This window comes from Mustela erminea, chromosome 17, assembly GCF_009829155.1.
Source record: "Mustela erminea isolate mMusErm1 chromosome 17, mMusErm1.Pri, whole genome shotgun sequence".
In the NCBI taxonomy this organism is placed as follows: Eukaryota; Metazoa; Chordata; class Mammalia; order Carnivora; family Mustelidae; genus Mustela; species Mustela erminea.
In genome coordinates, this window is record NC_045630.1 from 45,579,745 (window position 1) to 45,607,300 (window position 27,556).

The 27,556-nt window shown below is 55.0% G+C and overlaps 1 protein-coding gene and 1 long non-coding RNA gene across 5 annotated transcripts; both read right to left on the reverse strand.

Annotated features, from left to right (window-relative positions):
- Positions 1-45: 45 nt before the first annotated feature.
- Positions 46-3,176, reverse strand: LOC116576420. The gene is made up of 3 exons (XR_004280148.1): positions 2,048-3,176; positions 1,410-1,539; positions 46-709 (listed from the first exon to the last, which is right to left on the reverse strand). It is a non-coding gene; the product is annotated as an uncharacterized LOC116576420 (long non-coding RNA).
- Positions 3,177-8,150: 4,974 nt separating this feature from the next.
- On the reverse strand, positions 8,151-26,663 carry NUAK2 (NUAK family kinase 2). Of its 4 annotated transcripts, XM_032318572.1 has the most exons (8): positions 26,262-26,663; positions 16,952-17,072; positions 14,012-14,163; positions 13,624-13,689; positions 11,463-11,582; positions 10,739-10,871; positions 9,620-10,309; positions 8,151-8,701 (listed from the first exon to the last, which is right to left on the reverse strand). In XM_032318572.1, the coding sequence occupies exons 1-8, from the start codon at positions 26,505-26,507 to the stop codon at positions 8,544-8,546; spliced, it is 1,686 nt and encodes a 561-aa protein (XP_032174463.1). In that variant the 5' UTR covers positions 26,508-26,663; the 3' UTR covers positions 8,151-8,543. The 4 variants fall into 4 exon arrangements, with proteins under 4 accessions (XP_032174463.1, XP_032174462.1, XP_032174465.1 ...); XM_032318571.1 differs by having other exon boundaries at positions 8,608-10,309; XM_032318574.1 differs by lacking the exon at positions 26,262-26,663 and adding an exon at positions 25,910-26,223 and having other exon boundaries at positions 8,608-10,309.
- Between the last annotated feature and the right edge of the window lie 893 nt (positions 26,664-27,556).

Genomic DNA, 27,556 nt, shown 5'->3' on the forward strand with positions numbered 1-27,556 from the left:
CCCCAAGACATGACCTGAGCCAAAGGCAGAGACTTAACCCACTGAGCCACCCAGGTACCCCACATCTTAATCATTTTTAAGTGTACACGGCGTTAAGTAACTCACATTCTCGAACAGAATTGGATTCTTACATCTCTTTCAGCATTCCATCTGTTGTAACAACACACATCAGGAAGGCCCTGGAAAATTCCACAGTACACTTATTAGAGAATCAGGAGGAAAAGGTCAATGATATAGTCATATTGTTAATAAAACCATTTTAACCTCATGTATCCTTGTATCTTCTGGAAGGATTTGGGGAGTACCGCTAGGGGTCCCCCAGACCATTATTTGGGAACTGGGGTTCTAAGCAACACCAGAGACTTCAGTGAGGATCAGTACCAGTTCTTTTGCCTAAAATTAATCCGAGGTGGGGATGTGCTGACACTGAACACATCATTTAACGTGATTCTGTGCTGGTTCTTCTTTCTGAGCTAATTTGTGGGGGTGGAAGGAAGCTGAGGCTGGACCTCACTCACTGCCCCAACAGGGGTAGAAAAGTGGGTCTAATGAGATGCTGATCCAAGGGACCTGGGCATAGGATGCACATGGGATAAGTTGACTCAGCTGACAGTGATGCTCACCTAAGGCCATGGGACACACGTGGACCAAGCTGACGCCGCTGAGAGAGAGTTGCAACCCTGCCCCATCTTGAGGCTCTGAGAGGCATCTAAAGAAGGTAAACCAGGGGTGGCTCAGGTCACAATCTTGGGGTTGTGAGATCGAGCCCCGTGTCAGAATCCCTGCTTGGCGGTGAGTCTGCTCCGGATTCTCTCCCTGCCTCTCCCTGGGCCTCTCCCCCTGCCCCCTAGCTCTCTCTAAAATAAATAAATAGCTCTTTAAAGTAAATAAATAAATAATAAAGAAGGTAAACCCCTCCAGGCAGGGAGAAAAGAATGGAGGAGCCTGATGGTAGCTCTGGTTCCTTGGGAACAGGGCTGGTGAGCCTGCTGCTTGCTGCCCCACCCTATCCCCAACCAGGGCTGGCAGAGAGGGAGGGATGGAGGTAGCCAGCTCTCTCTCTCTCTCCGTCCCTCCCTGGTGTATGTCTACTCCTTGTGACCCCCTTGTTTCCCATGAGGGCTAGGTGGGGTAGGAGTGAGTCTGACATAGGCTGTGGCTTTCCTGCATTGTGGCTGGGTGGCCTCAAGGGAGAGCCTGCCCTGGGACCTGGGCACCTGGAGCACCCCCTCACCCCGTCCCCCTCTCCCTGGTCAGCAGGGCTTATCCCTTTACTGACAAATCTAGTGACCAAAGAGTGAGGACCCCAAACAGCCAGCGGTCTATCCCTCGTCCACGGAAGCGGCCCGGTCACAGCCAAGTCCAGAGGGACCTGAGCGCCTTACACATTTTCCGTGCCAGACACACACCCTTGGCACGCCCACTGGTGCTGCTCACGATCCTCCCGTAGGTGTTCGTTTATAGCTGCAACTTTATTATATAGGAATTCCTGGAGGGAGGGGACGGTCCCTGGACTGCGTCTGTATTTTCCCCTGGCACCTAGAACAATAGTAAGTTCTCAATGCGTGTTGATGGGTTTACGAGGGGATGGGTTTTCACTGACCTAACTATCCGATTTCCCTTTATAAGGGGCTGGGGCCCGCGAAGCAGGTGGAGACCCTTCATTAAACATTTATTGAGCACCTACTCTCACTCCTTTGCTTTTCTTGGATGAGGTATTGGTTACGGGGTGTGTGGATGGGCAGTCTCGTTGAACCCCTCCAGCAATATGGCTGGTGAGGCCTGAACTAGGAAAGTGACTCTCTGAACTGCTGCCATGTGCTCTGGCTCTGGAAAGGACGCTCTAAGCCAGTGAGATGGTCTCCGTGGCATCACTGATGTGTGTGGGCTTCTCTCCAGAGTCGCGCCGGAGACGGCGAGCCCGGCAGTCATTGAAGACCATTGCCCTAGCATTCCTGACCCACCTGCCACGCTCTCTGAGTTAGCTTCCTGCAGAACTGTGGCTTCCCCCTCTGTGAAACGACCCACAGACGGTGAACGTACTCACCAGCAAACCCAAGTATCTGGTTGGTTTGCCAGCAGTTGCATTTTTCATGGTAAGTCAGGGAATTGGCATTCTGATGTATCTGGAGCTTTGCGAGTCTGGCCTGTTGTAAGCAAGGTTTCCGCAGCAGAGCCGGCGCAGACCCCCAATGGTGAAAAGAACTCAAAAGAAATATGGCCACCAGGTGAGGATCCACTGTGGGGGGGTGACCACAGCTCTCCTTAGACACCACCTGGCCCCTCCTGTGGCTTTTTCGTTCCCAGGGTACTGGGCACTGGCAGGGTGGGAGGCAGAGCCTGGAGTGTCCCTTAACAGAGGCAACATTCATGCCAGCGGCAGGCCTGCTTCGAGGATGAAGGTGTTCGGGACACAGCAGTGATCGCAGGGGAGTGTGGCCAGTCCTGCCTCCCTCGCTGGGTCCTCAACTCCGAAGGCAGAGCTGAGCATTTCCACCCGGAAATGGGGCTTTGGCCTCATGGGCTGGGAAAATCCTGGCCGGCAGTGTCTGTTTATCAGGGAAGCTGAGTCAGACCGGAACGCAGTTCCCTGAGAAGCTCTGCTGTTTCTAGAATTCCACTGGTCTGGTCAAAGGCAGCCTCCCCACCGCACGCCTTCCTTGTCTCTGGGGAATTCCTCTGGGGGAGGAGATGACAGAGTGGGGAGAATAATGGAGGGGAGAGACTGTCCCTTTCCCGAAGACAGAAAGCTAAAATCAGAGCTTTTGCCCATTTATGGACTTGAAGCCCCCTCCCCCCACCCCAGGATGACTCATTTCCCCCAGCCTGACCTAAATGCCCCAGGAGAGGGGAAATGGTGACATCAAGAAGGTGAGATTAGCTCTGGGGAGAGGATTGGAGCCTGGAGAGACCAGGGAAGCCATGACTGAAAAGGATGGGGCCTTCCAGTGAGGGGAGAATTTTAGAGCCAGAAAGAGGCAGAATGACAGAAAGGCCTGAGCTCCAGAGAGAAGCTGCAGGCCCAGCCGTGTGTGATTCCTGTCAAGGCAGCAGCTAGAAGGCTGCCCATGGAGGGCCAGGGAATCTGCATTTTAACGCCCCTGGCAAGGGGCCCCAGTGACACCAAAGGCTGAGCGCTTACTCCAGGTGAGGACAGAAGCTACCACTTACCTAAAGTAAATTCTCAGCCTTTGGTATGATTGGAGCCCCATGCCAGGCGTGTTGAAATGCAGATTCCCTGGCCCTCCGTGGGCAGGGCTCAAGCCCCAACCCTCCCGAACCTCCCCCTGCCCCAATCTCCCCCTATCTGAAGCAGGAAGTTCAGAAACACAGGAAGGCACAAGGCGACTTCCATCCCCTTTGCCAATGTCAGAGGCAGAGCCCTGGCCCAAGGACAACATTCCTGGCATTTTTATGAAACCCATGAAAGCCTTTGGAGACGGGCAGGGCCAAAGTGTCAGCCCTGGAGGGTCTTGAGAAGTGTCTAGTACAACCTTCTCGTTGTACAGATAGGGAAACCGGGTCTCAGGAAGGTTCGACTGTCTGGAGGACCATTTCTCTCCAACCTTCTCCCCCATCCATAAGAGAAAGCCCTTGGTCCTCTTCAGGAGGAGAAAGCTGATCCCAACCAGGCAAAACTGCCCCCTCCTCAGCTTTCAGGCTCTCCAGCAACTGAGGGGCTAAGGAAACACCTGCCCTCCGATTCTGTAAAATCCTAGGGTCTTCCTGAATGGGGACGCCACAGATTGCCTAGTCAGCACCCAGAGCCGAAAGTTCTTTAAGCAACCACTGGGAAATCTCTATCGCTCATCCAATTCACAGCTCTTTCCCAAATTCCAGACTCTTCATACCTCTTATCTGCATTGAGGTCTAAGTGCTCCCTGGCTTCCCCCACAGCCCTCCACGTGTAACCTTTGTCTCAGCGGATGGAAGTCCTCCTTTCAGTCCTTCAGGTTAAAAATCTCGTGGTGTTGAGCCTCACCCCCCACCCCCAGCTGTTCTCAACACGCAGCTAGAGGAACTTTAAAGAAAAATGTCCAATCAAGCCCCTCCCTGCCTTTGTTCAGAACTCTCACTGGCTCCCCATTCCACTCAGAATAAAAGCCATGGCCTGAATAATGGCTCACGAGGCCCCATGTGATCTCTGTCTGCCCTCACTCCCCCTTACCTCTTACCTATCCCTGCCTCTCTCTCCTTCACTCATTCTGCTCCAGCCTCGCTGCCAGTTCTGGAATTTGCCTGACCTGTTCCCACCTCAAGGTCTTTGAACTGGCTGTTCTCTACCCTGGAAACACTGTTTCTCCAAATATTCACAGTGTTAGCTCCCTCCCCTCCTTCAGGTCTTTGGACAAATGCCACCTCTGCCGTGAGGCTTTCTCTCATCATTTAGACTTTAGGTTTAGAATTTGATTCCCTCTTCCCTTCATCCCTGTACTCCAACCCTATTCTTCTAATACTTAGGACTTACGAACATACTGTATAATTTACTTATTTATTGTACCTTTGCTTTGTCTGTCTACCTCCACTAGAATGGCAGCCCCAGGAGAGCAGAGATTTGTCAGTTTTGTGCACAGACCTGTCCCCCAGAGCCCGGAGCAGTGGACGCTGTGGGAACTCTGCGGGCAAATACTTCCCGAAGGAATGAAGCAGCACATTCTGCGGCCGATTGCCTTATCTAGCTGAATCCTGCACCTCAGAAGTGGCTACCCATTGATTTCCATCCTGTTTTGAGGGCCACGAGCCTACAAGTGTATTGACATTTTCAGAAGATCACCCCTGTCATCTATGAGGTGGTTTCCCATAAAGCCCAAAAATGCCCTCTTCAGCCTAAACATGTCCAGGCTCTTCAGCTAATCTTTTGTCCTGAGTCCACCCTGGTTGCCATTTTCCCTTCACGCGAGCCCCCCACCCCTCCAGGAAGACTCAGGGCAGCCCCCACTGGATGAGCCAAAGGAGAAACCAAGGGGTAGTCCTGACAGTGGGGACAGGCTACCGTGCCCTGGGGGTTTCCCTCTGTCCGCACAGAGGAGTCTGGGTACTCCCCAGGTAGGGGATTTCTACTCAGGGACAGTCTGATGGACTTGCCCCAGGGAAGGGCCAAGAATGGGACAGGATTCTGACTGAAATGTTTCTCGTCTTGCTTTCAGAAGGCCCTTCCTGTCTCCCGGTCGCCGCCCCCTCCCCTGTCGCTTCCCCCCCCCACACCCCACCCCCACCCCGCCTTGTCTGGGTTATTCACATTCCGGAAGCGCTGATGTGGCACTAAATATTCCTAGGGCTCCAGCCTTCTGCCCCGGGGGCCCAGCATCATCTCTCTGAGCCTGCTTTCTGGAATGTTTTTGGTATGAAGCTCCCTGGCAGGTGAGAGGAGAAGGGACCTGCTATGGGGAATCAGCCTCTCTGGAGCTGGGGTACCAGACCTAGTCTTCCCACCCAGATTCTTCCCCAGTGGGCTTCCCCATGCCCGCCCCCTCTCCTGCCCCCTGCTCCCACCCCTGGCTTCGAAGACACTAAGCAAACAGACCCCAAGGAGGACAAAGACCTCAGGACCAAACACCTCTGTTCCTTTTCCTTCCCAGAAATTCCACGCACCCCACCCCCTTCCCAGATAGGCTGATAGGACAGGGCTGCAGGGGCTGTGGCCTCTCCCTCCCCCACATTGCCGGTTTCCCTCCACTGTGGCCTGCCCCTTCTGGCCCATCCTGTCCCCCCCCAACTTCAGCTTCTCCCCCCTACCTCCCACCCACCCTCTTTTTCTCAGTTCCTTTTTGGAGCTTGTGGAGAGCAGGGGAAGGCATTTCGGGCTGAGGGAATTGCCAGATTCCTTGTGCCTGGAAAAAAGCCTGGTGCATGATAGATGCTCAGTAAGTATTTATAAGTATTTGTAGTTCCGTTTCCCGCCAACCCCTGCTAGCTTTGACATCTGGATTTGGGTTCTGGTTTCTCCACTTGCTAGCCGGGCAAGTTACTCAATGTTTTTGAGTCTCACGTTCTTCTTCTGTAACATGAGAATGATAAAACATTACACCGAATTAATGACACTCCCAAGAGCTTAAATACCACATATAAAGTGCTTGATGTGGAAGTCCTGCAGAAGGGCCACCTGGGGGGCTCAGTCTGTTAAGTGTCTGCCTTCGGCTCAGGTCATGATCTCAGGGTCCTGGGATTGGGCTCCCTGTTCCTCGGGGAGTCGGCTTCTCCCTCTATCCCTCCCCCTGGCTTGTGCTCTCTCTTCATCTCTTGCTCAAATAAATAAAATCTTAAAAATACAAAATAAAATTAAAACTACCTAAGAAATGGTTGCCCCATTATTATCTCTTAAGATGAAATGCTTTTCGGTTATCCAAACTCCCTTTCAACATTACCTGAATTGACCACAATTTCTCTTTTGAATTTTATGTATTTTTTTTTTCAAAGATTTTATTTATTTGACAGAGAGAGAGATCACAAGTAGGCAGAGAGGCAGGCAGAGAGAGAGGAGGAAGCAGGCTCCCTGCTAAGCAGAGAGCCTGATGCAGAGCTCGAGCCCATGACCCCGGGATCATGACCTGAGCTGAAGGCAGAGGCTTTAACTCACTGACCCACCCAGGAGCCCGAATTTTATGTATTTTTATGCATGCCAACTTGCCGGCCAGGCTGCAACCCCCTGGAAGACAAGACTTTGTTTTTTTAGTAATTTTTAAAGATTATTTATTTGACACAGAGAGAGAGCACAAGTAGGCAGAGTGGCAGGCAGAAGGAGAGGGAGAAACAGACTCTCCGCTGAGCTGGGAACCGAACGCAGGACTTGATCCCAGGACCCTGGGATCATGACCTGAGCCAAAGGCAGTCGTTTAACCGACTGAGCCACCCCGGCACCCCTTTTTAAATAATTTTATAATTTTTACTTATTTATTTGACAGGCAGTGAGAGAAGGAACATGAGCAGGGGGAGTGAGAGAGAGAGAAGCAGGCTTCCCGCTGAGCTGGGAGCCTGATGGCTCCATCCCAGGACCCTGAGATCATGATCTGAGCCAAAGGCCAGACGCTTAACTGACTGAGCCACCCAGCCACCCCCAGAGGCTAAGATCTTAAGTGCGGTACTGGGGACACAGCCATTGGCTTAGTCTTCATGGAGCTTGGCGCACAAACAGGGCTTGACTCCAGAGCTGAAGGAGTGAGTGAGCCCAGCCAACTTCACAGCAGAGCTCGATGCTTCTTGAGGGTAAAGACTCCCTGTTTTTTGGGACCTACAAGATACCGGACGGCAGCACCCCAGGGGTGGCCTGTGCGACTTCTAGTTTGCTCTCGCATCTTGACCCCATTGGTGGCCTGGCTTCCTCCCTTCTTCCCCACACCCCGCAACCATGCCTGCCCCCCAGCTGCAGGGAGGCAGCGAAGGCCCAGATGGGGCTCCCTGGCAGGCACAGCAGGCTGGCAGGAGGACAGGTGTGCCATGGTGTTGACTCGGACTGGGGACGTTCCAGGGGCCAGTGAACGCCAGCCCGCTGCGGGGAGGGCAAGAGGGAGGGAGTCCGCCTGAAGCCGGAGCCAGCCGGCTGCAGGCCTGCCCTTTGTCCTTATCCTCCCGTTCATCCTGGCCCTCGGAGCCTGGGAGTTTCTCAATGGAGCTGGCGTTTGGGGAATGCTCCGCAGGGGGCTGAGAGGGCCGGCCCACGATGGGGGGGCATTCCAAGCATTCTTTACTTCCTGGAGGAGGCGGGCGGCGAGGGGCGGGAGGGGTAGCAGCTGCCCGGCGCTGGAGGAAAGGGGATTTCTTTGGTGTGAGAGAATAAAGGTGGAGCGGGTGTCCTCAAGCTGCGGGGAACAGAGATGCTGGGGCGGGGTGGGAGAGGAGGGAGGGTGGGGGCGGGCTGCAGAATCCGCACCCCGCTCGTCCTTTAGGGCTGCAGCTGGAAGGGCAAACCGGGCGCGTCTGTCCAGGGCTCCCCAACCTGTGCGCTTAAGGGGCCGGGCCAGAAGGTGGAGGGCCGTCTCAGGGGAGCCTCTAGGAGCTAAGAGCTGGGCATTTGTGGTGGTTGTGTTCTGTGTTTTTTTTTTTTTTAAATGAAGCAGGTGCTCCAGTTCCCACCTGTGGCAGCCCAAGGAGAGCATGGGTTAGTTAAGAGGAGGCCCAAAGTCTTGCACACCACCTGCCCAAACAGAACAGAGGCTATTTTCCAATCATCGTTCTGGTTTTTAATGGAATGGTTCCTTCTGGCCACAGAGGAAGCAGCAGCATCAGGTAGACAGAGTCAGGGCGTGGAGTGAGGGAGCGGGGGACGCCCCTCCCACCCGCCCCACACCGTGCAGTGGGACCCGTGGCTTGATACCCAGTCCCCTTCCATGATCAGTAGGGAATCATAGTGAAAGGTCTCCCTGTTCACAAAACGTAGATGTCACAGTGGATTTTCCCAGAACATAATATTCACATTATTGAAAACAGCCAGATGCTGTTTTTTCAAAGACAGAGAGCTGAACACATAAAAATAAATAAGGGCATTCCAGGGTCCAGAAAGCCCTGAGCCATTCTCAGTAACAGGAGCAGCTTGGAGGCCAGAGAAGTTAGAGTCCTCGAGGTCCAAGGTGGGGTCCCGGGGAGTCCGGGCCCCGTGAGATGAAGTCCAATAGCAGCAGCCTGAGCCTTTTCAAGTCTTTCAGATTCCTAGCAGCGACTCCGGGAGGCTTGGGCCGGGTTTGGAGGATGGGAAAGGGGAGAGAACCTTTGAGGAGACGGAGGTTGTGGCCTCTTACTGCAGAGCTAAATAAGGAGGGGCACCCCCCTAGGAGACCATTCCCAGGAAACCCCGGGCACATGGGGGCTGCCACCTTCCAGTTTCAGGGGCAGGTGAGGATGGGACCTGCACGGGAAGAGTTTCCCTCCCCCGCCCTTGGCCAGCAGTCACCATGCACAAAACTTAGTGCGGGGAAGGAGACGGGCTGAGAGGGCTCTTTCCTGCCATCCGTGTCTCTGCCGTGTGACAGGAAGGGGGCCACCTGGACTGACCTCAGGCCTTCCCCTCCTCTCTCTCCACCAGCTTCCCCTCTACTGTCTTCTCTGTTCCACAGGACTGAGGACCTGGACCCCCGATGTGCCCACTTCCCATCCAGCCCTCTCTAGGGCTCGACTGCAAACCACCTCAGCCTTCTTGGCCAGGAGGCTAGTCTTGGGAGGCCGGGGATGCTGCAGTCCCCCCTCAGGGTGCACCCGGCTGCATTTTAGAACCTGCCCAGGGCGGGGCAGTGCCCACCCCCCACCCCCCCTCAGCTGAGCTTTGAGCAGACCCCCAGGGCCTGGCGGTAGGCCTCTGTCACCTCCTGGCAGTCAGTCAGGGAAAAGCAGCTATCCCCCAGGGGGTCCTGCCACCATCGCCTCAGGCCCCTGCTGCCAGGGCCCTCTGTGGGGGGCTCCTCAAGCCCCAAGAGGTTGTCCACAGACACGCAGCCCCGCAGCAGGGGCTCAGGGAGCCGTTCAGGCAAGTCCAGCTGGTCGAATGACTCAGAGGACAGGATGCTGTCCTCACTCATAGCCCCCGAGGGGCGGCTGGCCCGGGCCAGAGGACGAGGGGCGGGTGCCAGTTCATCCAAGGAGCCAAAGGTGCTGGGGGTTGGGAGTTCCAGGGTGGCACAGGAGAACTTGCCGTTGTGTTTGAGGATGCCTTTGCGATGGAGGGGCAGCCCTGAGGTTTGGGGGCGCTTCTGCTCCTTGGAGTCCCCACTCACGAACACGTCCCCCGCATCCAGGAGCTCCCCAGACTCACTGGGCTCAGGGGAAGAGTAGTAGCCAGATTCCCGCTGCCGAGACTTCTTGAGGATGCCTTTCCTGGGGAGCAGGGGGGGAGCCTGGCCGGGGTCTGCAGCGCCTGGGTTGGGCTCGGGCTCTTCCCTCGCCCCTTCCAGCAAGGGCAGTGGCTTCTTCTTGAGAATGCCCTTGGGCAGCTTGAGGTTGCCCCTGGCAGGGCGAGGGGCGGGGTCGTCCGCCGGGTCCCCCTGGAGAGACTGGGCCATGTCGTTCTCTTTGCGGGACTTCTTCAGGGAATGCTGGCGCTCCAGGCCGGGGGCGATGCTCCCGCTCCCAGGTGCGTGCTGCTTGAAGAAGCTGCAGACCTTGGCCCCGTTCTCCAGGAGCGGGCGGGAGGACCGCCGGAGCCAGTCAGCCACGGAGGCCCGGCCGGAGTCGCTGCTGCCGTGCCCTCCCTCGCGCACAGCCTCCTGCTCCCCAACACGGGTGGCATAGCCCCAGTTGACCCACCAGTGACTGGCCACATCCTCCAGGGTGGCCCGGCGGGTGGGGTTCACCATTAATAGCCACCGGATCAGGCCACAGGCATCTGGAAGGCAGAAGACGGGGGCCTCAGACTGGCAGCCATGAGAATGGGCCCCCTGCAGCCCCTCTCAGCGGTTCACACCGATCTGCGCTGAGACTGCACACCCCATTCAGATGTGTCCAGTCCTCCCTGGGCTCCACACACCCCACAGCCCAGCCGGCTCCCCATAGCCTCCAGCCCCCTGGGACTGACGGCCCTTTTCTTCCTCCATCCCTCGGCCCCTCAGGACCAGGGCCCCTTCTTCAGCCTTGCTCTATGCACCAGAGAGCAGGGGTGCCCCTTCTCTCTCCGAGTCACAGACCCTGGAGGCAGAGAGCGGACAGCAGGTAGGGGGGAGGCCTCTTCTCTTCCCTGCCCCTGGCTGGTGCCTGCCTCAGGAATGAGGGAAGGACCCTAGGGGCCTGGAGGATTATACCCGGGCCTCTCACTCACCGGAAGGTTTAGGCGGCTCCCGGTAGGACCCATTGCTGATCTGTCTCACCAGTGTCTTATGGTCCTGCCCATCAAAGGGCATGGTGCCGTGCACCAGGATGTACAGAAGGACACCCAAGGACCAGCTGTCCACCTAGGGAGGGAGAGAGAGAGAGAGAAAGAGGGTCAGCAAGGATGCCTGGATGTCACAGGCTGGAGGGCATCCAGCAACCCCAGAGAAGAAAGGGGTACACTCTGGAGAGCCCAGGGTGCCGGGGCATCCAAGGACCACCTCCCTCTAGGACCCAGGAGTAAGGATGGTGATGTTGTAGAGGGACTAAAGTTCAAGAAGAAAGGTGTTGTCCATTGCCTGCCCATAGGAGGGGCGGCCACAAATGAGAGCGTGGTGAGGTCATCCCTTCCAGGCAGGATGGGGTGGTGGAGAGAAAGCGCACCTCTCCAGGGAACCCGGACGGATGCCAGGAAAGAGAATAGCAACTAGGAAGGTGAGGAGGCACAAAACCAGATGGGGGTGTGGGGGGGGTCAGCAGGCTTCAGTTCTTAGCCCAGTTTCTGCTGCTCCCGCTAGGACCTGGCTCTTCCCCACTTTTGTGTGTGAAAGGTGGGGGTGGAGGTCTGTGCTCTGAAGAGGGGAAGAACTGGAAAGCCAGCCCACCTCTCTCAGAAAACCTAGAGGCACCGGTCAGTGGCGGAGGCAGGCTGCAGGCGGAGAGCAGACACTCACCTCGGGGCCCGTGTAGGGCTTCCCGTTGACGATCTCAGGCGAGGCGTACAGGGGGCTCCCGCAGAACGTCTGCAGGAACTTGCCATGGTGGTAAAGGTTGGACAGCCCAAAGTCCGCGATCTGCGAGAGCAGGTCAAGCACAGGCAGGGGTCATGCCAAGGCCTGGAATGTTCTGCAGCTCTCAGCCCGCCCCTCTCCAGGTCCCAGGGGAACCCAGGCCCTCGAAGGAGGTTGGATCAGTGAGGAATGCCTAGGCGTGTGGAGGCTCCAGGGTCCTCCCTATTCCCCGGGCTCCTTTGTTCGTGCTGGACCCCCCACTCCAGGGATGCCCTCTTCTGCCTAGAAACATCCTCCTGAACTGGCAAGCCCACCCCTCCTAATACCTCCTTTTCCTGCAAAGCCCCACGGTTTCCAGTGGTCATCAGTCTGCCTCCTCACATTACTGTGTTGGCACCTTCCCTGGACTCACCTCCTTCTGCCCCCACCCTTCCTGCAGCTCTCAGCACAGGTGGGACCCACGGATGGGACTCAACCAACACTAGTGACTGAAGGAGGGGTCGACCAGATGTAGGGAGAGTATCACCTTCTCATGCCAACACCATGGCCCTCAGAAGTCAGCCAGAACCATTAAGGCTTTACCAGGCCAGGGTTGGCAAGCCCGTCCCAGCAAAGGGCTCATCTCTGCCCCTAGCTGGGCAGGAATGCAGTGGAAGGGACCTGGGGTCACCTGGTATAGCTAAGATGCAATGGTGATGTCAGAACAAAGATCAGGGTTGTGGTTAGAGCCCAGAGGAAAGAATCTTCTTTCAGGATTCCCTGAGCTGTCTGATACTGAGGGCTTGAGAGGCCCCAAGCCCATCTGCTCACTCCCCAGAGAGACCCTTTTCCCCAACTATCCTCAGACAGAAGCAGAAGCCAATGGCCTGCTGCTCCCCACCTCTTCACCCCCAGCAGAGCACCATGTGTGCCCAGGGTGGGGAGGGGCTGTTTATGAAACCCTGGCTCCTGGTTTATGGCTTTATTGGCCTCTTATCAAGCAGTTACCATTTGAAGCCCATAAAGAGGCAGATGATTGGTTGAGATGGGAAAGTTCATGCCTGTCTGGTTCTGTGAGTTTCCTGGCTCTGGCTCCCCTCCCCCTGCTTAGCATCAAAGAAAGCCCCACCTGCTCCGGGAACTGGCTGGGTAAGGGGAATAAACTCAGTGTCAGGGGACTTCAGGGCACAGGTTCAAGGGCCACTGAAGGGGAAGGACTGTGTGTCGGGTTCAGGGAGAGTCTGAGGAGTGTCCTACTGCAGAGTCAAGAGCCCAGCCAGGCACCTGCAGGGGCCAGCCCCGGTTATGTCCCCCTTCCAGCCCTGAGCTCTGAGCTGATGCCACCAGCACCTCTCAGACCTCAGCTTAACTACGTAGGCGTGGGAATTTGGCAGCTGCAGGAGGCAGAACGCCAGTGCTGGGGTGCTTGGTCTATGGAGGAAAGTGCCAAAGGACTACCAAATGGTAGCAGATTTTGTGTGTGTGTGTGTGTGTGTGTGTGTGTTTGCATGCACAGACAGCTGGGGAGAACTCAGGCCGTGGCCCTCTCTCCCTGCCAGGCCCCAACTTGCACGCAAAAAGTTGACCCTAGGGGCGCCTGGGTGGCTCAGTGGGTTAGGCCGCTGCCTTCGGCTCAGGTCATGATCTCAGGGTCCTGGGATCGAGCCCCGCATCGGGCTTTCTGCTCAGCAGGGAGTCTGCTTCCCTCTCTCTCTCTCTCTGCCTGCCTCTCCATCTACTTGTGATTTCTCTCTGTAAAATAAATAAATAAAATCTTTGAAAAAAAAAAAAAAAAAAAAAAAGTTGACCCTAGGTCTAGGCTCCTATCAGTCGGTTACGTCAAGAGCACTGGCCTGGGAATCAGCAGACCTTGGTTCTAGCCCAGATGCAACCACTCCCTTGCCATGGGACCTTGGGTAAGTCACCCCTTATCTTGAAGCCTTAGGTTTTCATCCACAAAACAAGGTACTGGAAAGGATGATGGCTGAGTTCCCTACTGGTACCACCATCTAAACCTGAGCTTCTAGAATCTCTGTGTGCTTAGAGATAGACACTTGGTGAGGAAACAGGGCAGAAAGGCTGGGGTGGGGTAGGGAGCTGCGGGAAACAAAGAAGAGAGCCTCACCTTAATATTTCCATTGGCATCTAAGAGGATGTTCTCCAGCTTGAGATCCCGGTGGACAACCCCATTCTGAAAGATGGAGGGAGGAAAGGGAGTCAGAGGGAGGTCTCCAAGAGGGACAGGAGGACATGAAGGCCTAGTCTGGAAAGTGAGGTCAACACAAAGGGGGCCCAGCTGGGGCAGCATGGGTAGGCTGGGAATGCCCATCTCGTGGGAACACAGGACCATGGATCACAGAGACTTCCACCCCTAGGAGCCACAGCCAGAGATGCCAACATCCCCAGGGCCCAAGTCCAGATGAGTTTTTGCCTCTGTTTGTCTCCCGTGGGATCCTGGACAGTCCCAGAGCTCCAGGGACCCCCTTGGAAGAGAGCTGGCAGGGGGAGCTCACCAGGTGGCAGTAGTGCACGGCGGAGACGATCTGTCGGAAGAAATGGCGGGCGTCCTGCTCGCTGAGCCGAGGCCTCTCGCTGATGTAGTCATATAGGTCGCCCCGGCTGGCATACTCCATGACAATCACAATCTTGCTGCTGTTCTCAAACACTGCGGCGGAGCAAGGTGGGAACGTCAGGCCATTCCAGAGTGCAGTGCTCCCAGTGGGGGTCACATACTCCTCCCCCTGCCCCAAGGCTGATAGGATCTTTCTGCCGGGCTATCTGCTCTCGGGGTGGGGCAGGGGCAAGTAAGGGCAGGAACAGGACTGCTGAAGCTCCCATCATTTTCCCGGAGCCATGAGGTGAGGCCAAGGGAACTGGCTTATCCTTCCTCTCTTTGGAAGTTTGGGCTTTTGAGGATTCTTTCCATCTATCTATCTATTTGAGAGAGGGAGAGAGAGAGAGAGGCGAGGAGCAGAGGAGCGAGAGGGACAAGCAGATTCCGTGCTGAGCGTGGAGAAGGACACGGGACTCCATCCCATGCCCTTGAGATCATGACCTGAACCCAAATCAGGGAGTGCAATGCTTAACCAACTAAGTCAACCAGGCGCCCCAGGCTTTTGAGGATCCTTAAGACCAGCCTGCAAGGGGCACCTGGGTGGCTCAGTGGGTTAAGCCGCTGCCTTCGGCTTGGGTCATGATCTCAGGGTCCTGGGATCGAGCCCCACATCAGGCTCTCTGCTCAGCAGGGAGCCTGCTTCCCTCTCTCTCTGCCTGCCTCTCCATCTACTTGTGATTTCTCTCTGTCAAATAAATAAATAAAATCTTAAAAAAAAAAAAAAAAAAGACCAGCCTGCAAATTCCCAGGAAGGCAGGGACATCAACGGATGAGAATGACAAGTCATGTCCTCTGGTTCAGAATCTGCTACTTTGTGCCTGGGGACGGTGGGCAAACCTTGTCCAGATACACCAGTAGGAATTCAGGTTTGGGGTTTGAATCCTGGCCCCCTCACTCACTAGCCGGGTAACCCTGGCAAGTTATTTAACCAGTGTGCCTCCATTTGCTCATCTGAAGAGATATAATGATAAGCTCACAGGGCTGGGGAAGACATCAAAAGAAGTCAGTGAGAACTCCGGGGCTCCTGAGCCAGGCTTGGGGTCCGACATAGCAGCAGGCACTCGACAAATAGTGCCTAGTGCTGATTTATAATCACTACCCTCGTGCGTGAACTTGGAAAACAACACCCATCATAACGTTTGCCTCCAGGATCCGAGGAGAGATAAAGGTACATGAATGTGGTTTGTAAACTATATGGTACCAAGGAAGGCTGATCTAGAGATCTGGTACCCTCAGCCCCTTTGACTTCCTGGCAATGAGCCCATCCCAGCTCACATGCCTCTCAGGCTTGTCCTGGCTCCAGCTGCCTAGAAACGTAGGGAAGGATTGGTTCGTCAAACTGGCTGGGTGTGTGTCCGAGCACGTGTGTCTGTGACGTTGCCATAGGAGTCTCTCCTGCTGATCCAGCCCCAGAGCTGCTGCTGTCTAGCCTGGGAGAAGGAGCTGAGAGAGGCGGCTTCTTCCCAAGGAATCCCGGGTGCCAGGTGACTGGACACAGGGCCAGGAGGACTGAGCCCTTCCCCTCTCCCACATGGGCAAGCGGTCCCAACCCACAGTGGCCCTGTCTCCTGGGGCTTACCCAAGTGAGACCCTACTCCTCTGGTCCTCCAGATGTCTGTAGGGATGCATGCCACCTTTGTGCCATGAAGAGCCAGCCAGGGTACATTCTGGAGAGCTGCTCGTTTCCTAAAACCAGAGCCTCCCCCTAGTCCATATCTCCTGAACACTGGGGCAGGCTGGGGATGGTTGGGGAGGAGGCACTGCCTGTCCCACAGTAACTGGGACACCCCTGCCTACAATCATGGAATCTGAGGGGCGGGAGAATCCACATCCTAAGCTTTAAGACTCAGGTCCCACGTGTAGCTTGGAGGGATGGGTGTGGGGGAGAAGTTACTCTCTCTGCCCAATCACCAAGCTCAACCTGGCTTAACCGACACTCTGTCATCTACCCACTCTTCCCTGGGGGAAATACAAAGAGCTACAATTAGCCTTCTCAGCCACTTGCCGGGCTCCTTGTGGAGCTCTGGCCTTGGGGCCATGTCAGTGGCTTGCCCTTAGTCTTCCTATGGACAGAACCCAAGAAAGACTTCTCCCTTACTTCCCACCAGGAATATTCAGACAGAGGGCAAAGCCACAGGCCTCTTCCCCTCCCTCCTGGTGCTACCGCTACCCCTGGTTCCCATCTCACTAATATTATGTAAAGGCTGGAAGCAGACGAGTGTGGGTAGGAGTAGGCTCCCCCTCTTTCCCTCGTCACCCTCTCTTCCTCACTTTGTTGTCTGGGTCACAGGGAACAGAGCCGGTGGGGTGGGAAGGCGACACTGATGTCAGAGCAAGAGGAACCTAAGAAAGATGAGGAAAGGTGGGAGCCAGCCCCATGGCAGGAATGATTCAGAGTCCGGGGCAGACTGTAGGAGGCCTGGCTGTCGGGACCTGAGACAGGTACAGGTCTGTGTGCGTGCCAGCCTCCCCCAGGATGCTGGGGCTCTCACTGGGTTGGGGAGGTAGTGTTCCATTATGGAAACCCCAACAATGACAACAAGAAAGCCTATAGTCCGTTGAGTTCCTCCCGTGAGCTGAATCCTCAGTGACATTTAATTTCATCTTTGCAGCTCCCCTGTGACGTAGGTGGGACGGGCCCGTTTGACAAATGAGGAACAGAGGCCTGCCCAGAGCCTAATTAAATTAGTTGCCCAAAGTCCTAGAGCTGGGTTTCAAATCCACATTTTGTGCAACTCTGAAGCCTGTGTCTTTTTCACTTCTTTGTGTTCTCTGTCCTGACTGCTCCTACACACACGTACGCATCCACACACTCTGCCTCGATGCCTTGCCCCTATACCTTCATGGATGGCGATGATGTGGGGGTGGTTGAGTGACGACATGATCTCAATCTCTCGCCGAATGTGCATGAGGTCTTGCTCGTCTTTGATTTTGTCTTTCCGGATGGACTTGATGGCCACCTGGGAACAGAGAGTGCGGAAGCCTGAGGAGAAAGCTCTGGCAGGTAAAGGCATCCCCAAGGATACTCCGGGAGCTCTGCCCCGGGCCGTCTGCCGGTGCTACGTGCACCCAAAGCAGCCACTCCGTCCAACGTCCAGATAGGTGACAGAGACACTGGAGAGCACCGGGTTAGGCTAAGTCCACACAGCAGGAAGGAGTATGGGACGGTGACCTTATTCAGAGTCCGCAGACGAACAAGGAAGGTACAACCTGCATCTGTAAGGCCAGTGCTTTATGACTTAGAAAGCAAACCCACCATATGACACCATGAAGACAAGGGTCGGCCTGGTTTTGCTCAGGACTGGATTCCTGATGCCACGCAGGGCCCCTGAGCAAGCATCTGTCACCTCGTTACTAAGGCATTGGCCCTCCCAACCACCCGGGGAGGCAGGCCCAGAAAGTTTCGTGGTCCTCACTGACAGGTGGGGAAACGGGTCCGCGGAGAGGTTAAGTGACCTGCTCAAGGTCGTGCAGTGACGAACCGGCAAAAACAGGAATGAACTTTGAAAACATTATGCTAAGTGAAAGCAGCTGGACACACAAGTACAGAGGGACGATTCTCCTTTTTTTTTTCCCTAAAGATTTTATTTATTTATTTGAGAGAGAGAGCACAAGAGAGACGGAAAGGGAGCACAACCAGGGAGAGAGGCAGAGGGAGAAGCAGACTCCCCGTGGAGCAGGAAGCCCCGGGGATCATGACCTGAGCCAAAGGCAGAAGCTTAACCCACTGAGCCACCCAGGGGCCCCTGTCTGATTCTCCATCTAGGAGGTAACCAGAATAGACAAATGCATGGGCAGAAAGTAGAACAGGGATTCCCAGGGTGGGGGGTGGTGGAGGTGGAGGGGGTGGGGAGCTATTGTTTCACGGGTACAGAGCTCCTGTGTGGGGTGATGAAAAGATCTTACAAATGGGGGGGGGTGTGTGGATGTTTGCATGACATCGTGAATGTACCTAATAGGTCACTGAATTGAACCTTTAAAATGGGGAAAATGGTAAACTATACGTTATGTATATTTTTAGCCACAAAAAAAATATGAAAAAAACCCATACCAGTCCCTTCAGTCTAGGTAAGGAATGTTCCTCTCCTAGCAACAAACAAACAACCAGACAGTGAGAGTCCCCTGGGCTTTGCTGTCTCTTCTGCAAAGGTGAAAATACCATATAAGGATGGTGGGGGGAAGGGCTGGTAAGTGCGGTGGGTTCAGGAAGGGTGGGGTGAGGCGACAGGAAATGAAAGCAGTGCCAAGATGCCAGGCCAGTAAGCAGAACTCTTAGAGCCTGAGGAACCTCTGCTTTCCCTGCCCCGTCCCACTGAGCAGCCAGGGGGACAGAAAGAGAGTGACAAGGGCCCTTCCCCAGCCTGGGGGAGAGGCAGGAGACCTGGGGGGGTCCTCCTCCTGCGGGCTCTGTCGCAGTCCCCGGGAGCAAGTCCCACCCCCTCTCAGAGCCTCGGTTGTCTTTTCTGCACAACCACAGGCTGAACCAAGCCCTGTGAAGGGCTTTCTGGCTCTGAGGCGGGGGACCAGCCCTACACATGCGGGGTTCAGGGGTGCCCTGAGGAGATGGGCGGGGGCCGGCTGGGGTGCCACAGGGCCGGGCAGATCCTGTCCAAGGACACGAACTGTAAATTCAAGACTTCCTCTTCAGGGGAGACGGACCTGTTACGACCAAATGTGAAGGGCCAGACTGAGGGAAACCGGCTCCTCATTCCACGTCCCAGGAGGGTTGGCCTCCCCTCAAGGTTCAAAAGGAGACCACAGCTCCAGGGGAGGGGCCTCTAATCCACCCTTTCACAGGGCTCTGGAGGCAGACAATGGCTTCCGGCTCGCGGGGACAGGGCAGTGCTCCCCATCGGACAGGAATGCGGAACAGCCTTAATCCCATAAGGGGAGCTGCGCACAATGGCCGGCCCGGTCACCGCGGCAACGGGCCAGGGATGGCGTGCCCTCCGCCCCGCTCCTCCCCTGGAGCTGCATCCTTGAAAGAGGGGAGGCCCAGCTCCTGTGCCCTCCCGGAGCAGGGCAGGGAGGACAATGGCAGCAGGAGGGACCTGTCACCATGGAGCCTTCTTCCCAAGATGCTGGAGAGGCCCACGCTGCAGCTGCAGGGGCCGGGGTGGGACAGGGGGTGGGGGTGGGGGTGGGGGCGGCCCCTCAGGGGCTTTCTTCACAGTCTGTCCCCCCTTCTGCTCCAAACCACCCCAATGAGCTAAGCAGAAAAATCTCCAGCTTAGAATTGGACAGGGAGGCAGGAATGGGGAGGAAGGGGCTTCAATTCTCCTTCACCGAAGGGGAGATGTTACAGACTCGTTCTTTTCTAGAATTCTTTGTTTTAAAAATCAGACAATAGATAAAGTCCTATGAGCTCTTCCAATAAAGAGCCATAAACCTTGTGTTAATAGGTAGTATTAAAAAAAAAAAAAAGACCATATATAAGTCACATATCTAGATAATGAAACAACAAACCTATACAGCAAGGAGATGAATCATCACAGGCTTAGGGGAGGGGGTCTCATAAAGACAAGGCCTAACAGAAAGGAGGTTCCAAAAAGAGGGTCTAAGCCATGCTAGGAGTCCCCAGGCCAGTAGAGAGTACAAATGTTGAACCCTGAGATCCATTTCTTTCAACTCTGGAGGCCTAGGATTCCTCAACGGGATTGGTAATCCTCAGTGAACCTCAGTGAACCTCAGTGAACCGGTCTACCTTCCTGCAAACTTCCGTTCTGGCCTCAGGGAACTAGATCAAGGACCTTCCCCCAGCCCAATATCCTCCCCACCTCCGGTTACCCACATGAGGTCCTAGGAGACCACAGCTGGTGGGCACTTCCTATGAAGGTGACAAGTTCTGTCATCAGGCCTCTGCTAGCCTCCAAGCGGGGTGACATACAAGAAGAATGATGTGTCACTGCCCTGGGGGACCTGGGCCACTGTTCCCCAACCTATTCCTGCCCCACAGGATGGGCCCCTCACCATCTACTGGCTGGTCTCTTCAAGTAAAGGAGACAGAGAAACAGCTGGCGCCTAGAAGGCGCTCGGCATACAGAAAGCACTCAACAGCTGCTTACCGGTGAGCACAAATCACAAATCCGTAGTTACTGGCTAAGTCACTGATCCCCCGGAGTTACTGGCTAAGTCACTGATCCCCTGACCGATAGGATGGCTACCCAGATAAGATTTTTTGTCCTGGGGCGCCTGGGCGGCTCAGTGGGTTGAGCCTCTGCCTTTGGCCCAGGTTGTGGTCTCAGGGTCCTGGGATCGAGCCCTGCATCAGGCTCTCTGCTCAGCAGGGAGCCTGCTCCTCGCCCTTTGTGTCAAATAAATAAATAAAATCTTTAAAAACAAAAGAAAAAAGATTTTCTGTCCTTCTTCCCAGGTGTGGGTGGAAAACCAGCTTCAGTGACAGGACTGATTTGAGGGACCTTTGTTCTCCTATGCTAGTTGAGCAAACATTGTCTAAAATTAAAATACCCTAAGTAGCGCCAAGGAGGAGGGGAACAGTAAGCTGAACGGACCTCCCAGAGGTAGGAAGGCCGCACGCCTAGAGAATCCTAGTTCATCCTGGTATAATTATTAATAGAGCCCCTCTAGGGGCACCTGGGTGGCTCAGTTCCTGGATTTTGGCTCAGGTCATGATGGCTGGGTTGTGAGATTGAGCCCCGGCTTGGGCTCTGTGCTCATCAGGGAGTCTGCCTGAGATTCTCTCTCCCTCCCTCCCTCCCCTCAAGTTTTGTGCTTTCTCACTCTCTATCCCTAAATAAATAAAAATCTTGAAAAAAAAAAAAAAAGCTTATCCTAAAAAAAAAAAAACAAAAAACAAAACCGAACCCGTTTATTCTCCAAAGTAAAAGGACCCAAGTTCAGGTGGTGGGTTTTATGACCCCCCTACTCAGTGGGGCAGGACACCCAGGCACGACAATTACATGATAATAGAAGTGTGAATGCCAGGTCAGTGGAGTGGGGGTCAAGAGCTCAGGTACCTGATTCTTATTTGTCCCCATGGAACCATGCAACGCGAGACAAGCCACTTAAATGATCTGGTTAACTGGTGTGGCTGGTTTTGATGTCCTCATCCGAAAAATGAAAGGGCATTTATTCTTCAAACATCCGCTGAACACCTACTACGTGCCTGGTGCTATGCTAGGTGTTGGAGATTTAGACAAAAAATGGATCGTCCCTGCACCAAGGCCCTCAGTCCCGTGGAAGGACCGGCAATTAAACCTACTGTGAACAGGACAGCTGACGTCCCTGACTGCCCAGGGGCTCCAGGAGATCTCGAAGGATGAGTAGGGTTTGCCAAGCCAGAGTGGGTAGGCTGGGGAGAGGCATAAAGGGCATTATAGGCAGACAGAAAGGTTTGTGCAAAGGCCAGAAAGAAAAGAACCATTCACAAATGTGTACATCAAGACCTCTAACCTCCCTTCCAAACTCCAGCATTTTCTGCTGAGCTTCTTCAGAAGTGGGTCACGGGCTACTCTGCCAGAAGGATGCTGGCCAAAGATTGGTTGGAATGAGCTTGTTCGGAGGCCCTGTGCTATGTCCGTTGTTAACCTGCCTGGGCAAAAGTCTATAGATGCTGGCCCATTTTGCAAAGACTAAAGCAGGACTAATCCCCCATCCCCTTTTGCAGATGGAAGAAGCACTCATGTCCAGAAAGGTCCACTGACTTCCAAGGTTCCATGACACACTAAGGTAGAACCAAGATGGAAGGGTGTTGTCTGCAGAAGCTGCCGTATCAGGAGACCAAAGTTCCTTGCAGGTGCCTTGCCCTGCCTTGGGCTCCCTGCCTCCCACCTTGGAGAAGGGAAGGCCTCAGCCTCTGCCTTGGGGCAGCACCTCCAGGCACCCATCACACTTAGAGGTCCACAAACACACCAGGGAGATGGGTGTTGGGGGCACGATTGGTTAGATGCTGCCTCTCCTGCAGGAACTCAGATGAGGAATAATCTGGAGGGGAGACCACGGCAGAAAGGTCTTAGAAAAAGAAGATCTAGAGGGGCTGGTTTTAGGTCCCAGGAGACAGGGTGCAAGCTGGGCATCTCCGGTCATAGTTATCACCAGGAGTCGGAGCCAAGATCCTTGACTCCTCTCCGGCCTTTCACGGAGCAGCAGCCATCTGGGAGGCGGGGCAAGGAGCTGGAGGATGACCCATTTAGATAACGGAGGAGAGGTTAGGCTGGCCTGGGCTAGCCTGGGCAGAGTGGGGAGGGGTCTGGGGGTGGCTCACCAGCCCACCAAGCCCACCAGAGACCCAGGCAGAGAGCAGGAATGGGCTCCGGGAATGAGGGGGACCTGAGCTGCCTCCCCTAAGCACCAGGCTGTGCCTGCCCCCTCCTTGCCACCCTCCTGCCCACTCTGCCGGGTTGCCGGGCAAGGCGCTTCCCTGCCCAGCCCTCCTGTGTGGTTTGGCCACAGCCCAAGGACAAGAGTCGCCTGCAGCCGGAGCCTCCCTCCCCGCTGCTGAGCAGGCAGGTGTAGTCGGGCCTGGGAGGGCAGCGTCACACAGAAGAGGCCTTTGGCTCCTGGCCAGATGGAGCCGTTCCCTGGAGCAGGGGCTGACGGAGAGACCAGGACTTTGAACAAAGCAAAGACCAAAGTGGTTTGGCTTAGGGAAGCGCAGCACAACCCATTCTCTTGCTCGAGGCAGCACAGACCCAGGATGGGGTACCCCAGGAGAGGGTTGGGCCTAGAGTCAGACAAGCCAGCCCTGCTGGGATAATAACACCATGTGTGTCAGTTCCTGTGCTGAGCACTTGACCGATAACATCTTCTGTCATCCTCTGAGAGCCCCACAAGGTAGGAATTATCATAAGGCCCTCTCTATGGTCCGATCCTTCACTGACAGAGGAGGAACCAGAGATACACAAGAGGTCACAGAGCTAGTAAGCAAGAGAGTCCGGACTGGAACCCTTATGGTCTGACTCTGAGCTCCACAGCTTTCCCGACGAGGTCAAAACCAGGAATGTCGTGTAGTTCACTCATCCGGGATCCCTCATCAGAGTCAGCATGTGTGGGGGAGGGAGTTCATTCCCAGTGACTCTTCCCACCCTCAGCACTGCCTGGAGCTCTGGGAAAGGCAGCTTGTGCTCTGGGTTGGAATGACAAAGCACACGGAGGCAAGCCCGGGCTCAGCTCAAGGCCAACTCCCCGTCCAAGACTCAGAATTGGTCACCCATGGCCTGGGGTGTTCAAGTCAGGAGCCTGTGTTGCAGGGATGCCACTAACCAGCCACAAGACAAGTCCCATCCTCTCTCTGGGCCTCAGTTTCCCCATCTGTCAACGAAGGGATCAGATCATCTGGGTCATTTTCAAACGTTCTGACATCCCACGTAGCAGCCCAGCATATATAAGATAGAGAAGCATCCTTGTCCAACATCACTGTCCACTCGGACTCCCCTAATGTTGCTCATGGCAACCCTGGAGAGAAGCCAGTGTGGACCATCCTAAAGGCTTTGGTGGATTCTAGCATTCCAGGGACCCCAGCAGGTGTTTTTCTTATGCTGAGAGGGGCGGTCAGGGGAGCTGGGGAGAGTCACAGTAGGAAATGTCATTTGGATCCTAGGAATGTACTGGGAGATGAGAAGATCCAGAGCAAATGTTTGTTTTTCCTTTGATGCCCTCCTGGAGTAGCCATTCATCCTGCCCACTCTCCCTTCCCTCCGAACAGTCCCATCAGGGCCCTGCTAATCTCATCCAGGCAGGCAGGCAAAGGGAAATATGCTAGAAAGGTAGAGTCGGAATGGGAGTCACCCAGCAGGCCCTTCTCTGCCTCTAGCCCCCACCAACAACCTCCGCTCATTTGGAGGGATGTCAGGAGCCTTCTCATGTCCCTCTCCCTCACAGGAGATCCTGAGGCACCAGGTCAGCCTCTCTTAAGGGAGGACAGTGAAGAGGCAGGAGTGGGTGTGGGGTGAGGAAGAGGAGTCCTCTTCAGAAAGAAGAAACCATTAGCCCCGCAGGCAGCTACTCTCCAAGCAGGACGGAGACCCTGAGCAGGTTTCCAGCCAAAGCACAGGGTGGTCTGTGGATCCGGGTAGTTCAGAGCAGGCCCCGCGCCTACTGACCTTAGCTCCCCACCCACAGCGAGAGGCAGGAGGCTGGGGAGTACCTTCTGAATTCTCTCTGTTCTGATGTAATAAGAGCTGGAATCCCTGCCTACAGTCACTGAGGTTTGAAAACTGAAAGCTGGTTTATCTCATTCCAGAATCAAAGAGATCTCTCTCTCTCTCTCTCTCTCTCTCACACACACACACACACCCAGGTCAAGATTCTGATGGGATCTCAACTTCAATTTCAGTTTCCCAGTTTCTGGGCCACCCCAGCCCCCCAACTCAGTCTGTCCTCCAACAAGAAGCACATAAGCTATTTTGTAGCTAAGCCCCTGACAAAGCCTGAGTCCAGGGGTCGCAAGCCTGGAGCTTCACTGGGCCCTCACACTTTAGAGAAAGAGAAAGAAAGGAAAGCCAGGAAGTACATGATTGCCCAATAGCTGTAACCTGGCAGCGGGAGACTGGGGACAGTGCCAGGCCCTAGCAGAAAAAACATACTCGGCCCTATTGATGAGGCCAGAATCCACTCCCTCTCTCTAGCATCCACTCTCCTTCACCAATGAAATGACTTATTGAATTTCAAACCAGTTACTGAGAAAGCAAACAATCTGGAGAGGCAACTGCTCCCGCAGCTCATAGGGTAAACCATGGACACACACACACACACACACACACACACACGCATGTCTCATAACCAGCACCGGACAGAATTTTGCAAAGGAGTCCCTAGACCACCTGCCCCCCAAAGCTTGTTAAAATGCCAATCATGAAGGGGAGGGGCGGGGGGGAGGGGTGGTGTGTGTGTGTGTGTGTGTGTGTGTGTGTGTCTGGGTGTCTCAGTCGGTTAGGCATCTGCCTTTGGCTCAGGTCATAATCCCAGGGTCCTGGGATGGAGCTCCACATGGCTCAGCAGGGAGCCTGCTTCTCCCCCTCCCTCTGCTGCTCCCCCTGCTTGTGATCTCTTATGCTCTCTCTGTCAAGGAAATAAATAAAATCTTAAAAAAAAAAAAAAAATGCAGGTTACCTGGCCCCATCCTAGACCTTTGGAATAAAATCCTCTGGATGTGGAGCCAGACAGTAAGTATTTCAAAAGAAGCACCCCAGGTGATTCTTAATGCATGTGAAACATGTTTGTTAACTAACTCTTGGCAAACTTGCTACCCTTTCAGGATTTGCCTTTCCAGATACAAATATCAGTTCTCACTGCAGCTTCTGTGTATTGGGATCAATTCAAATTCACATTTGTACCTCATTCAATCCTCATCACAGCTTGAAAGGGTGGTTGTGGGGTTTTGTTTTGTTTTGTTTTTGTGGTTTTTTTTTTTTTTTCCAGTTTTACAGAAGGGGAAACTGAGTATAGAGATAAAATAAATTGCTCAAGCTCTCACAAATCACGATTACTATCATTGCTACTACTACCCACGTCCCCCGCCCCCACATTGACTGGACATCTTTCTGAAAAGGTCCCAAACCCAAAGGTATCTTGGGACACGGTAGACTTTGCACCAGAGCCTGGTTTCACATTTCCCAGAATAAAAACACTCATCCTAATGAAACTTGGAGTCGGTTTTAGAGATGGAAAGGACCTAAATGTCAAGGCCATCTCCACCCCAGCCCACCCCATCCCACCCCAGCACAGCTCCCCGCAGTAGGCTGGGCTGCCAGAGTATAAGAGCTAAGTCAAGGAACTGGACCTCACACATTCATCCCAGCACACACTCATCTACTAAACTCACACTAAGATCAGGCACCTTCTACTTCCTTTTCCATTCCACTCTTTTGGATGGCATGCTTCAAGCAACATTCAACTTAAGTCTCACCTTCTGTAGGGAGTCTTCTCGTCCCAAGACAGGACACTATGCATCTTCTCTGCACCCTGCACCGGCCATCCGCCTCACTAACTGGACAGTCCTCGTATGCTGGCTAGTGCTGGAGTTCTCAGGGCCAACGCATCCTCCCCCGGCCCCCGCCACGCGCGCGTGCGCTGCCTGTTGGCCACTCCACCGAGGAGCGCGCGAGCCCCCGGCCCAGCCTGCCTGCAGCCCTCACCGTCTGCGGCCAAGCCCCGCGCCCAGCAGCGCCGCGAGAGGGAGTCGCACTTACCAAGCGCCCCGAGCTCTCCCGCGCCTTCTTCACCTTCCCGTAGGTGCCCTTGCCCAGGGTCTCGAGGAACTCGTAGCGGTGGCGCAAATTGTGCTTGTGGTGGTGCCGCTTCACCGCCTGCTTCTTCATCTGGGGCTTGGGCGACTTGATGAGCCCGTCGGTCAGGGGCCGGGCTAGTTCGGCGGTCAGGGCGGGGGCGGCCGAAGGAGCCGGGCCGGAGCGCCGGGGGAAAGCCAACGGCTCCATGGCGGCCGGGAGGCGAAGGCGAACGGGGGCGCAGGGGGGAGCCGGCGGCGCGGGGAGAGCTAGAGTCCGGGGTATACGACCCGCACCCGGGCAGAGAAGCCGCAGCAGCACAACTGCGCGCGGCAAGTCGCGGCGTTCCAAGTTGTTATAAACGCTCGGAACCCTACCCCCCCCCGGGCCACGCCCCCCGCGCGCCCATTGGCCTGCTCGCCGGCTGTATGTGACCAGGGCCGTGCGCATTGGCTCGCCCGGGCCTCCGGCCCCGACTCCTCCCCTCGCCGAGTCCGCTGAAGGTGTCAAACGAGCCCCCCCCCACCCTCCCGGGGGCCCCAGAGGGACTGGCTTCGCGGAATAGGAGACACCAGCGGAGGCTGCTTGGCTGGTGGGTACTACTGGGGTCTAGAACTTTTGAGCGGCCCTGGAACTGCTGTTCTTGCCTCTGAGTGGCACTCGGTCCTGGTTAGAGACACCTGTTGTCTGTCCTTCTACTGTACTGTGATCTGTTACCGAGGGGCAACTGACAGTACTAGAAGTATTATTTCTCCATCCTAATTTGCATCTCTCATGCCAAAATCTACGAAGTCACTTGACCACTTCTTTCAGACCATAAGGAGGAAGGGAGGAATGGAGTGGGATGGAGGCAGACTCCAGTGTAGCGGGACAGCTAGTGGAGAGATGTTCTTGGGTTCTGAGTTCACTCGTCTTCAGTTAGATCAACCCTAACTGGATCCCAGAAATGTGGTTCTGGAAAGTTCTTACCTCTTCATCAAAGAAGGCTTCTAGGATTGAGAGACTCCCTCAAGATGACTGGTATTTATGAAGCGTTGGAAGGAGGTGGAGTAAGGCAAAGGGAAATATTCATTCATTAAAAAATGCATTACATGGGGCACCTGGGTGGCTCAGTGGGTTAAAGCCTCTGCCTTCGGCTCAGGTCATGATCTCAGGGTCCTGGGATCGAGCCCCGCATCGGGCTCTCTACTCAAGCGTGGAGCCTGCTTCCTCTTCTCTCTCTCTGCCTGCCTCTCTGCCTACTTGTAATCTCTGTCTGT

What these genes read in the sequence shown, in the direction of transcription:
- NUAK2 (XM_032318571.1), bottom strand. Translation starts at nt 26,507, where the DNA reads ATGGAGCCGTTGGCTTTCCCCCGGCGCTCCGGCCCGGCTCCTTCGGCC. An exon ending in CCGTGCACTACTGCCACCTG is followed by an intron (nt 13,690 to 14,011) that starts GTGAGCTCCCCC and finishes TCCATCTTTCAG; the next exon opens with AATGGGGTTGTCCACCGGGA. An exon ending in GGAGCCGCCTAAACCTTCCG is followed by an intron (nt 10,310 to 10,738) that starts GTGAGTGAGAGG and finishes TCTGCCTTCCAG; the next exon opens with ATGCCTGTGGCCTGATCCGG.